General features: G+C 53.7%; 1 protein-coding gene across 2 annotated transcripts in view; it reads left to right on the forward strand.

Moving 5' to 3' along the window:
- Window positions 1-11,952, forward strand: part of TMEM181 (transmembrane protein 181) — a gene marked incomplete at both ends in the record, with an annotated part of 53,759 nt that extends 41,807 nt beyond the window's left edge. For both annotated transcript variants that reach the window (XM_084228097.1, XM_084228098.1), the window contains 11 exons: window positions 3,740-3,820; window positions 5,193-5,292; window positions 5,840-5,970; window positions 6,188-6,279; window positions 7,475-7,532; window positions 8,110-8,212; window positions 8,741-8,792; window positions 9,790-9,875; window positions 10,893-10,979; window positions 11,451-11,517; window positions 11,874-11,952. In XM_084228097.1, coding sequence (XP_084084223.1) covers window positions 3,740-3,820; window positions 5,193-5,292; window positions 5,840-5,970; window positions 6,188-6,279; window positions 7,475-7,532; window positions 8,110-8,212; window positions 8,741-8,792; window positions 9,790-9,875; window positions 10,893-10,979; window positions 11,451-11,517; window positions 11,874-11,952 — 936 coding nt within the window. The remainder of the gene's footprint in view (window positions 1-3,739; window positions 3,821-5,192; window positions 5,293-5,839; window positions 5,971-6,187; window positions 6,280-7,474; window positions 7,533-8,109; window positions 8,213-8,740; window positions 8,793-9,789; window positions 9,876-10,892; window positions 10,980-11,450; window positions 11,518-11,873) is intronic.
- Between the last annotated feature and the right edge of the window lie 1,602 nt (window positions 11,953-13,554).

Consider the following 13,554-nt stretch of genomic DNA (forward strand, 5'->3'; position numbering starts at 1 on the left):
AGTACACTGCTGAGGGGAGCAGCGGGCGGCAGGAGAGGTCTGCGCACCAGACACAAACGTTTTTTTAGAGATGATAGAAAAGCCACAACTTCTTAAGTACATGGTACCAAAATAGCTCAGAGGAACAGCATGAGACTGGAAAACTCCTTCATGGGGCTCTGAAATTTGGACAGCGAGAGGAGAGGGGTGATCCCATTGGAAGGAGTCCCCTCCTACAAAGCAGGACTCCCTTCTGTGTGCCTGAGTGGTCCTCAGACCCCCCAAGCCTCTAGCCAAGGGCACGTGCCATCTGACCCGGCTGCCCTAGTCACGTAGCCTGGGTGGTTCAACCTTCTGGCTTGTGTGCAGCTAAGATCGACTTCCCGTTCTTCCTCTCACCAGGGGCCCAGCCATTTGGGTGAACTCTGACCTGCATGGCCGAGCAGTACCTGCGGTCCCTGTTTATAGGGCTTTTATTAGAGAGAGAAAGCCTGTGGCTTAGTCCTCTTTGGTATTAGCTGCTCGATGTCTCAGAAACAAGTTTTATGCTAAATGGTCGCAGTTACCAACCTCTTGAGGTAGTCTGCTGGCATGAAAATGCACTACCTTTTTTCTTTATTATTTCACCTTTTAAAAAACTACACAGATTGTTGCTATCGAATCTGCCTTTTTTTTTTTTTTTTAGTACGTTACTTTCTCAATTTTGGGAAGTAAACAAAGCATAATGAACACAGTGCATCTGTAACATATTTTAGTGATAAACACACCCACCAGAATGCCAATGTGAAAAAAAGGCAAAAAAAGTGCGCAGGTGGTGAGGATGTGGGGGAGCTGCAGGAGGAAGTCCCAGTGGCTGCCACAGGAGTGTGGCTGCCACCAGAGCGTGGCTGCCACAGGAGCGTGGCGCATGTTGGCCAGAAGACGCAGGTTTTGGTGCTACCATCACTGCGCTCCCTTCCTATAAGCTCCTGACCACCCCTGGGTGATGGCGTGCATGTGTGCATGTTGGGGACCCCGCTCTGAGGCTGGGGGCTGCTTTGCGGCTGGAGGGCAGGCTATCCACTCCTCTGTCCGTGGGCATCTGAATTGTGCCCAGTGTTAGCCTGTTAGCCTGCTGTGAATGCACATACGTGCCTGTGGACGTGGCTTTTATGGCTGTTGGGTAAACACCTAGGGAGGGAAGGCTGGGTCATGCAGCGGGGAGACATTCAGCTGTTTAAGAAACTGACCTCCTGTTTCCCCAAGTGCTGATTGATTACGTCCCACGGCAGGGGTGAGTCCAGGACCTGGCATAGCCAGTCCTGCCGGCGGTAGCTGTTCTAAGCACAGGGGATCGCATGTGCCTTTAGCTCCACAGCTTTGAAGATGTCTTCTGGCTGCATTTGTCGGATGAGAAACCTATCATCCTTATCTTTGTCAAACTCTTACTAGTGTTGCCCCCCTGACCCCCACTGGGAAGGTGTTTATCTTTATAAGCCACTCGGTCATGAATTTCCTTGGTGTCTTATTTCTTGTGCTTTTAGAGTTCGTCTGGCTGCTTAGTTTGTGACTTTATGGCTGTTATCAAGTCTGGACAAATTTTGGCCATTATTTCTTCCAAAATTCTTTCTGTGCCTCTGACCTTTCCCCGAAGGAATTCGAGGACCCAAAATACATCTGTTAGGCCACTGGTTGTTCACCGTTTGCTGAGGCCACTCACTTTTCACTCAGATTGTTTCTGACGCTCAGTCTTCGTGTCCACTGCTCTCCGTAATGTCTGCTCAGACCTTTTCCCGGTCATGCCTTAACCCTTCTAGCTTCCTGACGACTGAGCTACTAATCCTGTACCCATGACTTCTGGGTCAGCTTTAATTGATTAGTATTTTTCCCTCATTACGGTTCATATTTTCGTGCCTGTTTACATGCCTGCCATTTTTGATTCCATGTCAAACACCATTGATGGCCAGATTTTGTATTCTCGCAAGTAGATCTTTCTTTTGTTCTGGGATGTTATAAAGGTACTTGGAAATGGCCTGATTTTTTTTAGGCCTTGCTTTTAAACTGCCAGGCAGGCAAGGCATTATGTCTAAGCCTGATTTTTTCCCGCCATTGAGGCAAAGTGCCCTGAGCATGCTGCCCACCTTCCAGCACGTGTTCCATCCTGCTGTCTGACCAGGCCATTTCTGGCCTGTGGTGAGTGCCAGTGATCCTTCTGGAATTCTTTTTCCCTGGTCTTGGGGGGCTTACACCATGTGCTGGTCAGCATCCAGGTGAAGACGTGAGGGGAAGGCCCTTGGTAGGCATCTGGGGTCTCTGTCTGCGCAGATGTCCTCTCGGTCCCATCCTGCCCTTTTAGCCCGTGACTGGTATCTCAGGGCTCCTGGTTGTATGTTCCCCTAAAACCCATGACTGCTGTACCCAGAGGCCATGCCTCCTTTATTGCCATCAGCAAGAGATTATTGTCCTTCACTCATCACGCTTTAAACTAGATGTACCTACAGGTAGATAAATGTACCTGTGTGTGTGCGTGTGCACAGGCAGTAAGGAAAGTCAAGTATCTGCAGCCCTGCTCTGAAGTGGATGTTTTTAATTGCTCAGATGATTTTAGTTCAGTACATTAAAATGGTGGGTACACTGGGCCAGCAGTGCCCGGGGTCTGGTGAGAGGTCTGGCCTGTGACCCAGGGTGGAGGCCGCCTTCTGCCCATGCTCAGCCTCACTTCTGCGAGGTGTTCACCAGCTGAGGCCTGCTACTCAGGCACATGCCAGCCACTGACTCCATCCACTCTTTGGGCTCCAGATTCATATGAGGTGTTTCAGTGAGACCTTTATAGAACACACTACCTGCTCACATGGTTGCAGCTTTCAAAAATCACTTTTAGTGGAAAGCATGGCTCTTTCCAATAAAGAGATCAACAGGGTTGATTTTTGGTATGAGATATAAAAGCCCAATGATCTGTGTGATTAAAGAATAATTTATCGGGGCCTCCCTGATGGTGCAGGGCTAAAAGACAGCGCTATCAAGCTGTTTGCAGCCACTGCAGCATGAATTTGATCCCCAGCCTGCCAGGGAGCAACCCACATGGCGCAGCAGACCTCTCCTGACTCGCCCGCTGCTCCCCTCAGCAGTGTATTTCAGTGGATCTGCCTATTGTGCTCTCCACTCGCTGTGGTGAATCTTCTCACCCCCCACACCTCTCGCCTGTACCCCAGTTCTCGTATGCAATAAATAAATCTTAGAAAAAAATTATCTGCCAGATTCATCATTAATATAACACCCTTTAAAACTATCTTCAGTTCTTGGTAATTGAGGGTTTTTTTTGGTATGCTTTAAAAGTAAAGTGTACTGTTAAAATATCAGAACATATAGGGAAGTATAAGGAAGAACATTTTCTGTCTTTTTTTTTTTTAAGATTTATTTTATTTATACAAGCACTGGGTACAGTCAGAAGCTCGGGAGGGTGAGAGAATTCACCAGAGCCAGAGCGGGGAGCAGAGCAGGCAGAAGGACCGAAGCACACTGCTGAGGGGAGCAGCGGGCGGCAGGAGAGGTCTGTGCGCCATGTGGGACCCTCGCCCGCCGACCGGGGATTGAACCGGCCCTCCAGAGGCCATGGGCAGCATCGCAACCTAGTGGTCAACTGCTGCGCCACCGGGGAGGTCCGAAAAGAACATTTTCTATTACACAGTCTCACATGGAGAGAGAACTGTTTATTTCTAATCTGGTAGATTTCTTTTAGATGCCTTTTACCCCCAAATCACATCCCTGTTTTTCCTTTCAGTGGAAGACGTATAACCCTGCATTTTCCCAGTGGGAGATTTGGTTCCGGTTCATCTTTGTGGTGCTCACCTTCATCGTCACTGTAAGTCCCCCCGCCTGATAAACACGCTGAACCCTAAGAGGGTGAAGTCTGTCTACAAATTAAGCCACTCTGGGGATTCCTTTGAATCCTGAGATGCTGTTGGGGTCTGACAGGGTGTGGATCATGTGTCAGCTGGCTGCAGCAGGGCCAGGCAGGGGGCTCCTTGCAATGGGGATTTCTGTGGGGTGACAATCACACCCCCAGTGCCCTTTAAGTCCATTCTCCTCACTGGGCAGTGACACAGTGGATTTGCCTCACTGGAGGGCCAGGCTTTGAGGGCGGACGCAGCCATTCTCAGGTGTCTGCCTTTGCAGAGTTTTGCAGACCTGCCTGCCGGGAGTCCTTTTTAGCAGGAAGGCCCCGAGAAGTGGTTTTGGAGGCTCAGGCTCTTGCTCGCTCAAGCCCCAGGTCGGTGTCCCAAGTGCACTGACAGGGGGTGCTTACCAGTGACCCTGGGCCTCTTGGTGGAAGGTCCATGCCCCGAGGTACACTGATGGGGGTACTTACCAGTGACCCCAGGCCTCTTGGTGGAGGTGGGTCTTTTCTCTGACTCAGAGGCGTGTCCACCATCTGTCCTGGTGGCCACTCGAGATGCTGCCCAGTGATACCCGTGCTTCACTTACTGTGCGGAAGGACACAGACAACTGTGGGGACATGTGAGGACAGTGCCAAAGGCACTGGGACCTGGGCATGGCACAGGGCCAGGCGCTCCTGGTGAACCATCAAGGCCACCGAGACCCACCACCAGCTGGTGGGTGGGGAGTGCCCACGGCCTCTCGGTCCTCCTTGGGCCTGAGTTTTTGCTGACTACCTGGAAGACCATCAGTTTCTGTCAGATTACGGAAAACACATAAACTGTAAACATCCCTTGTCTAAAAATCACAAACTGGGTCCTGTTTTAAATTAGTTCAAAGAAACTTCTCTCCTGTGCCCAAGCCTTCCGGAGGTGTTTGAACTACACTCCCCTGATGTGGCCTTTGCCCCCTCTGCTCAGGGTCTGGTGACCTCCTGAGAAGCTGCTGCCTCTGGGAGGGTGCAGTGGCCTGGCCGCGAGGCCCATGCCTGGCTGGGACTGTCTCTGTGCGGCCGGCTCAGCCTGACCTGCATCCAACGGAGGTGGTGGGGTGGGTGCGCTTCCGCTCTGCAGCAGGTGTATGGATGCCAGGGCCCGCCTGCCCCTCAGGAATACCCGGGACCCTTGTCCATGGCCCTTGGCAGTGGTTGGCTCTCTTATCCCAGCTGCCATCTGTGGCCTGTGACCACAATGGGCAATTGACTGGGGTTCACGGAACAGGTCTTGCTGGCACTGGGGAGGCAGTGGTGGTCCCGAGCTGGGTGTTAGCCAGGGCACTGATGGCCTGGTTTCTTGCAGTGCCTGTTTGCCCACTCCCTCCGCAAGTTCTCCATGAGAGACTGGGGCATCGAGCAGAAGTGGATGTCCATTCTTTTGCCTCTGCTGCTGCTTTACAACGGTAGGTGAGCGGTTGGTGGTGGAGCGCTCCCCTTTACAGGCTGAGCCAGACGAGTTCACAGAGCTGGCCTGGCCCTGAGGTCTCCAGAAAAGCCAGGGGCTCCTAAAGGGATGGGTGGCAGGGGCCCCGGCCCCTTGACTGCTGTTTTGGGTGTCCAGTGGCGATAGCTCCCACGCAGCACAGATGGGCGACGGCCTCGGTGGCTGAGCTGGCAGGCTGCAGGCACAGCGTCTTGAAACTTGGCTGCCGTGCCCGACACCCGTCTGCTCCTCCTTTCTGTTCCAGACAGCGCCGGCTCCAGAGCTGAGTGGGGATCCCCGGGCCTGCGGGGAGGAGCGGATGGCGGAGCAGAAGGTGTTCTGTCACCATCGCTGGGGCAATCTGGTCATGGCTTTTAGGTGTTTTGAAAGACAAAACAGACTTGAGTTCACGCATTTTCCTTTGGCTGTGCCGGGGGAGCGCGGCCTGAGTTCTGGCCTCGCAGGGACAGCGCTCGTGGCTGGGTCCTGCCAGCCTGTCTTCACGCTGTCCTGCCTTCTGCTTCCAGATCCCTTCTTCCCCCTCTCCTTCCTGGTGAACAGCTGGCTCCCGGGCATGCTGGACGACCTCTTCCAGTCCGTGTTCCTGTGCGCCTTGCTGCTCTTCTGGCTCTGCGTGTACCATGGCATTCGGGTCCAGGTCAGCCTCGGCTCCACGGAGGGACTCAGTCATTCCTAAAGATGGACTTAACCTTGAGAGCCTGCTTTCTGCTGGCAGGAGAGGGCCCCTGGGTGGGAAGGAGCTGAGTGTCTGTGATGTGAGGTGGCCTGTTAGGGGTTGATGATTGGCTGCATTTACTCACTTCTCTATTTCTCCCCCCACCCACCACCTTTTTTTTTTTTACTTTTCCTTTCAGGGAGAAAGGAAGTGTTTGACCTTCTATTTACCTAAATTCTTCATCGTTGGACTGTTGTGGTTGGCTTCCGTGACCCTAGGAATATGGCAGACGTGAGTGATTTTATGATGTGTGAGCCTTTAGTGGGGAAGCCCGCGCTAAGGTGGGCAGGCCAGATTTTGGGAGCTCATCTGGACGAGTTGTCACCCATCCCTCCCAGCTGTGGCGGTGCACCTTGAATTTGAGTGTGTTTCTGCCTGTGTGGCCTGTAGCCATCCATGGGAGTCTGCTAGTCTCAGATGGGACATGAACACACATGCTTCAAGGTTCCTCCGCTGCGAGGCAAAGGCTCCCCCTGTAGGCCCGAGGCTGGGGCTGGCTCCTCACTCCGCCTCCCTGGGCATCTGTGACCTCCCCAGCCTCACACCTGCTCCCAGGGTTTATTTTCGTTAGTACTTTTGTCCTGTAAAGTGGTTCCAACTGCAGTCGCCTCGTGAGGTGGCAGCCTGATTCGCCCGAAGCATGTCGGGCCCCAACACAGCCGGGCCAGCTTCTGTCTGGTCCGGTTCTGTCAGGAGAGCGAGGGGCATCGAGGGGTCCTGTCTCAGGGAACCTGCTAGGAGCAGAGCTCCCCCCCCCCACCACCTCCCCACACAGTACTTTCTTTCTTCATCTGTAAAATGAGGGTAATGAGTTTACCCCAAAGAGTCACTGTGAGGGCTGAGAATTCTCATGCGTCTCTGCCACCCTCCTGCCTGCCCTCCTCTCAGTGCCCCCGCTCATCTGGAACTGAGTTCCTGGGAGTTGGTACTTGGTTTGTTGTTTTCCTTGCTCGTCCATGTCCTCGTGCCTGTGGATCCCATTGGAAAGGAAGCTGGACACGCTCTTGGGAAATGGCCAGAGATGGGACAGTGGTTTTCCTTGTGAAAAAGCCACTTCACAGCCCCACTGACTGAAGACAGATGGACAGGAGCATGGGCAGCAGACAGGAGCCTGGACAGACAGACAAGCGCAGGGATGACAGACAGGAGCCTGGACAGACAGGAGCGTGAGCAGCAGATAGGAGTGTGGACAGACAGCAGCATGGACAGCAGGCAGGAGCCTGGACAGCAGGCAGGAGCGTGGGGTTTTTGCAGTGCAAAATTAGATTTTCTTACAAATTTAGAATTACTCTTGAAAAACTCTTTACTGTCAGTTTGCAAGTTTAAATTACTAAATTTGAAGGAAAGGAAGCCCAGTGAGAAAGTGTAAAATAAAAAGGAAACTAGTGGTTAACCTACGCTTTTCTATATAACTTTGTGTTTTCAGAGTTAATGAGTTACACGATCCGATGTACCAGTATCGTGTCGACACAGGGAATTTTCAGGTAAGGATAGTTCATGAAGCCTGAGGAATTTTTTTTAATGCTATTTTAAAAAAATGACTGAATTTGGTGACTTGGCGTAAGCTTGCTAACTGGTGATTTGGGAGGACGCCAGAAAGACCAGGGGCCATGCTGAAGAGGGACCCCAGGGAGGGGTCAGCACTGCTGGCGTCCCTGTCACAGCTCCGGGCCTAGAGCACAGCCTCCACTTGTCTTCTTGTACAAAGTTACAAAATCGGGTGACTTGAGCCCCGATGCTTCCAGATGACCTGGTTTATTCTCACGTCACAGATAAGAAAACCGAGGTCCAGATAAGTGGAGTCTGACCCTGAGCATGTCTGAGGATGCAGCCCTGACCCTCCCCCACGTGTGGAGGGCCAGCTGCATGTCCTGGTTGGCAGGGGGAGTCCTCCGGGCTGAGCCTCCGGCCTCCATGGCTCACCAAGGGTAGCCAGTGTGGAGCACAGTTGGGTCTCTGTGTGTGGAGTGACCTTGGGTGCTTGTCCACTCTCCCGGGCTTGTGGGGAGGAAAGGCCCCGAGACCGCCTCCCCACTCACGCGCCCCCCCATCGCCTTCCAGGGCATGAAGGTCTTCTTCATGGTGGTGGCGGCTGTGTACGTCCTGTACCTGCTGTTCTTGATCGTGCGGGCCTGCTCCGAGCTCCGTCACATGCCTTACGTAGGTAAGCGCCCTCCAGCTACCAGCCAGGTGTCCCCCCAGTGAATGGCCTGCCCCTGAGGACTGCTCCTTCCCATACAGCTGGGGACCCGTGCGTTTGGTCTCAGGGGGCCCACAGCTGGCAGAATGGACAACAGGGCCTTTTGGCCAGTGCCTGGGACCAGCGCTGCAGGCCTTGGGGCAGGGGGAATGCCTGCTGGGGTACAGGCTCAGAGAGGCTGTTGGAGCTGCCTGTGTCCTTCCAGAATGGCACCTGGAGCTGGCAGGGTGCTTCCCCAGGTCCTCGAGTGAGGGCAAGTCACCTGACCTCGTGGAATCCTGTCACAACCGAGTATCGAGGGTTCCGGCCTCACTGAGGACTGTCCTGGGCCCTGGGAGGCGCCGTGGCCCCGCCCTGCATAAGCTCTAGAGGAAGGGGCTTTCGTCCCGGGGTCTGGCTTCATTTTTGTTTTTATTTTGAAAATCTCTGAGGTGAGAGTTGCTGCAATTTACCTCCCGGGTGACCTAACGGCAGGATTTCGCTCTTTTTCAGATCTCAGGTTAAAATTTTTGACTGCGTTGACTTTCGTCGTGCTTGTCATTAGGTGAGAAGACTTCATTTCTTGACGCAAAATTTCTGTTTTACTATGGTGGATATCTTTCTCCCCTTTTACAGAGTTAATTGTAAGTTACTTCCAACCCAATATGCCCATCACGCCAGAGGTCGTGTCCCCCAGGCGGGGCAGTCAGAAGGGCTGAGGGCTTGTCTTTGCGAGAGTGGGGGAGTGAAGAGCAGGGCCCAGTGCTCGGTGCCGGCTGTCCCCGCTCGCTGTGACGTCCCGCCTGGGCGCAGCAGACAGTGACCAGCGCAGAGAATGGGGATGCAGCCCCGTGTGTGGCTCTGGGCCTGGACCCTAGGGTAGGAACCCAGGACGGGACCCCAGGCAGGAGTTGTGAGTGGGGGAGTGAAGCGCAGGGCCTGGCTCTCAGCGCTGGGAGTTTGGACTCCGAGCAGGTGCCACTGGACGGGTGGAGGGGCCAGGGTGGCTGGAGAGCCCCACGCTCAGGCTGGCCAGGTGCAGGCTGCGGCAGAGGGCCTGACCCAGAAGGTGTTGTTCCTGACATGTTTCACACAGAGAAATGTTGGTTGTTTATGGGGGGAGAAATTGCATTATCTGCATTTCTCCTTGGGTGGTTTGGATGGCAGATAAGCGGCTGGCGGCCCTGTGCCTTAGAGGGAGCCCTGGGGATTCAAGAAGCCCGCCTTCCGGGTCTGCTTCGCAGCTCCCAGCCCTGGGGAGGGGCACCCTGTACACCCAGCTCTTCCACCACAGCCAGTGTGGACACGGCGCTCCCAGAGTGAGAGTGAGCATGGGCTGGAGACTGTCGGGTCTGTGGAGGCCTTGCTCTGTCCCAGCAGCTGGCCCTCCTGGAGCTGAGACCGGAAACCCAGCACCAAGTTGTGTGTGTGCGCGAGCGTGGGCGTGCGCCGGCTCCTCGCACCAGTGGCCGGGAGAAGGCTGGTGGGGGCCAGATGCAAGAGGGTCCGTGACGCCAGGGCTGCTTCTGCCTCTTTTTACCTTCTCTTCCCCTTTTTTCCAGCATCGTCATCCTTTATTTGAGGTTCGGAGCGCAAGTGTTACAAGACAACTTTGTAGCTGAGCTATCAGCTCACTATCAGAATTATATCCTTTAACAGGAAGGGGAGTCAGGGCGGACATGGAGTGGGCGGTGTTTAGGTTTATGGATGTGAGGGAGAGGCGAGCCCTGCCGGGTAGAGGCCCTTGGGGACTCCCGCCAGTCTGTGGGGAGGTGGCCTCTGCTGTCTGGCCCAGAAGCACCGCGTTATCTCTGTAGTCAGCGTAGGTGAGATGTCCCCAAGTCTGTTACCAGGTGGCAGAGCCTGAGCTTGAATTCAGGGTCCCAGCATCTCCACACCCCCTTTTTAATACTTGTGGGGGGCTGCAGAGGAACTGAGTACCAATGCTGAACCTTATGCTGTCCCCACGGAGCACTGAGAAGTGAAGTCCTGATCTGTGGTCCCCTCCCCATTTGGGTCCTTTTCCAGCACCCAGATGGCCCCGTAGCTGCTTCTGGGCTGGGCCAGCTGACCCTTTAGGATAGTGGGCAAGAGGGAGTGGGGAGCACTTTCCCAGGGGAACTCCTGTCCCAGGTGCAGGGCCGGTGCAGCATGTGCTTCCTACCCCATTGGGGTGACACCACCTGTCAGAGACACTTTGGAGGGTCATCCTGTACATGCAGGTTCTTTCCTGGGGAACCCTTATGGCTTTAGAATGAAGTCCGGTCTTTCCAGGCCTGGCGACTGCTCTCACTCTAAGCTGTCACCAGCTTGCCAAAGGGGTCTGAGACCAGGACGGGCGGGGGAGGGCTGCGTCTGCTTCCAGTGCTTTGTTTCGCTCTTGATTCACCCGCGTGCATGCGGCTTCCCGCCCTGGCGTGGCCCCTGATCATGTCTGTCCTGCCACCTCCCGAGGGAGGTTCCCACAAATAGCAGAGAGCAAGGTCGCCTTGCACGGCTGTGGGAATCTCTAGCCACGGGCTTGTTCTGTGGTGCCCTGACTTGGGCTCGTGGACCTGGGGACTTAGTGGTTGGCAGTGCAAGTGGGAGTGGTCGGGCCGAGAGCAAGGCTGAGAAATCATGTGGAGTCTCCCGGGCCTCTGACTTCCCTTGACTGTGTCACCAGCTGAATTCTTGTCCTTCTACGGCTTGTTGAACTTTTACCTCTACACGCTGGCCTTCGTGTACTCTCCATCAAAGAATGCTGTGTACGGTAAGCCGTGGGGCCCCGCCAGGACGTGCTTCTGGGTTCCTGTTAGCGCCGGGGCCGTGACTCCGGGGCCTCCTCTTAGCAGACAGAGACCCAGTCAGGTTAAACAGGGAGCTTGCGTTTCAGGTAGCACCTGGCAGGGGTGCTGTCTGTACGACCCAAGATGATAGTGCTTTTGGGCGGGTGCCAGGATGAGTTCTGGGCCCCTAGTGCCAGGGCCTTTGACAAAACCCAAAATGCACCTCTTGCATGCACTTGGGAGCAAGTACCCCTAGCGGCAGCTCCCACTCGGTCTCCGGCTGCCCACTGGGTAATGCCCTGGAGAGCAGTGATTTCTTCAGGTCACATGGATGATAAAATGGTAGAAACCAGGATTTGAGTCGAGCTCTGACTCTTCTTTTCCAAGACAGCTTCCTGCCTTTCCAGACGAGTAACACAAGTTACCTGAGATAAAAATGCTTTCTTGGTTTTCAGAGTCCCAGCTGAAGGACAACCCTGCCTTCTCCATGCTGAACGACTCGGACGACGACGTCATCTACGGGTAAGCCCCGTCCCTGGGACGTGTGCCGGGAGCTTCCGCCTGGCCCCGCGTGTTGACTGAGCAGGTTGTTAGTCATTCTGAAATGGTTTTCAAGGACTGTTACCTTCCTTGGTCTGGGAGTGGCTTTGTCCCGTGGCTTACCCTGTAGGGGCTTCCTTTCCGCTGAGCTCCGTCAGCGAGTGGTGGCTGTTCTCTCTGTGACGGCCTGTGGTGGCGGATGGAGAGTGGGCAGTGCCAGCTGGCCTTGCAGCGGAGAGTGAGGCTATGAAATGCGTTCTTGTTAGGACGCTGTGTCGGGGTGAGAGAATAAATGGCCGTCAAAAGCCCAGCGGTATCAAAGGTCTCTTTCATGACAGGAGTGACTATGAAGAGATGCCCCTGCAGAACGGCCAGGCCATCCGGGCCCAGTACAAGGAGGGGTCGGACAGCGACTAGGGTTGCTGGGGAGCCCGGGTCTCCTGCAGCGACACTTCTGGGCCCTCCCGCTGCACCTGCCTCTAGTCAGGCTTGTTTTATAAGCAGAGACTCTTGCTTGTTTACATATTTTTGAAAGGAAAATCAAACCTGAGGACAAATTTAAAAGTCAGGCCAAATTCATTCTTACTTTTATTTGGGAATACTTTTCATTTGGAAAGAGATGCCCTGAGGAGTTCAGCCAAATCCATTTCAAAGATTTCAGGGAAGAGAGAGCTTGTTTTCAGTGGCAAGGAGGAAATCACTTCTGGTTTTGGTAGAGGCAATTATATATATATATTTTTAAGAACTTAACAAATGTCAAATTCATGGAAAGCCCTGTCCGAAGGCCCTGGCATGTCAGCATTCCGCGCCTCTTATCCTCTCTGCGCTGACCTGTGCTGCCCTCGTTCTGACCCCGCTCTGACCCTTTCATGGGAAGCCCGCTTTCGCTGGCCCTGACCCGGGCAGCCCTTCCCAAGGAGCCTGGCGACCCCTGCCGCGTCGAATAGGGAAGTGCCGACTCACAGCGGCTGCAGGGGACAGGCTGCAGCCCTCTGTCCACCAAAGCAGAAGTGCTGTTGTGGCTGTGAGGCGGGTGTGGAGTTTCATAAGGAAAGGGGAAGGTAGCCGACGAGTGCCGGCGCCAGGTACCAAGGGCCCGTGTGCACACGTGGCTGCGTGGGCCTGTGAGCCTCACATATGTGAGTGAATGGAAGGCCCTGTGTTTGGGCCGGCGAAGAGGGCAGGCATCCTCAATTCCAATATAAAGTTTTTGCAATGCTGTTGAAGAGATGACACCCTGTAGAGCTTTATATATTTTTTTAAAATAGAAGCTAAATAAATGATGGAAATATTATAGATTATTGCCAGAAAGTTTTTCAATTTCACATTCAAAGTAGAGGAAAGAAAGTAGAACCTTGGAAATGGGCTTATGGAAGACCATCTTTGTGGAGGGTAAGGTGGGGGCCGCCCAGGCCCTCCACGGCTCAAGGGGCCGAGTAAGCAGACCGTCCCTGTGGGAAGGGAAGCTGTCAGCATGGCTGCATCCGTGCACGAGACGCCCAGTCCCTTCCGTTGAAGACAAGGTCTAGAAGGTGCTGCAGCTCTCCCTTTGCTTTTTCTTCTACGGTCACGGTAATGCCTCGCGAACTGTCAATTCCTGACCACCACAGACGTCCTGACTGATGTCCACTGGCAAATGCAGGGGTTTAGATAGGCTGCTTCTGCTCTGCGAACAGCACCTACATCTCATCTATGCATTAATGCCGACTGTGTGAGCGCGGGCAATTATAGTCCCCTCAGGTCGTGCTGGGACGTCACAGAGGTTCGTGAGACTGTTCATTGTGACTGGTATCTCTTTTTAATTTGAACTTTGATGCTGTCTCTTTAATATGGATTCCATTTATATTTGTTTTTAAAAACCTTGTAAATATGAATGTTTGAATGAAAACAACTGTCATTGCAAGGATAATTCAAGTTTACATGGTTTTTACATTTGCGACGGTGTGATCACTTTTTTGATTTTGTGTACTCAGAGGTATTGAGAAAATCTTCTGTAAACAAATTTTACGACTTGTATTA

Source organism: Talpa europaea (assembly GCF_964194135.1).
Source record: "Talpa europaea genome assembly, chromosome: 2".
NCBI lineage: Eukaryota > Metazoa > Chordata > Mammalia > Eulipotyphla > Talpidae > Talpa > Talpa europaea.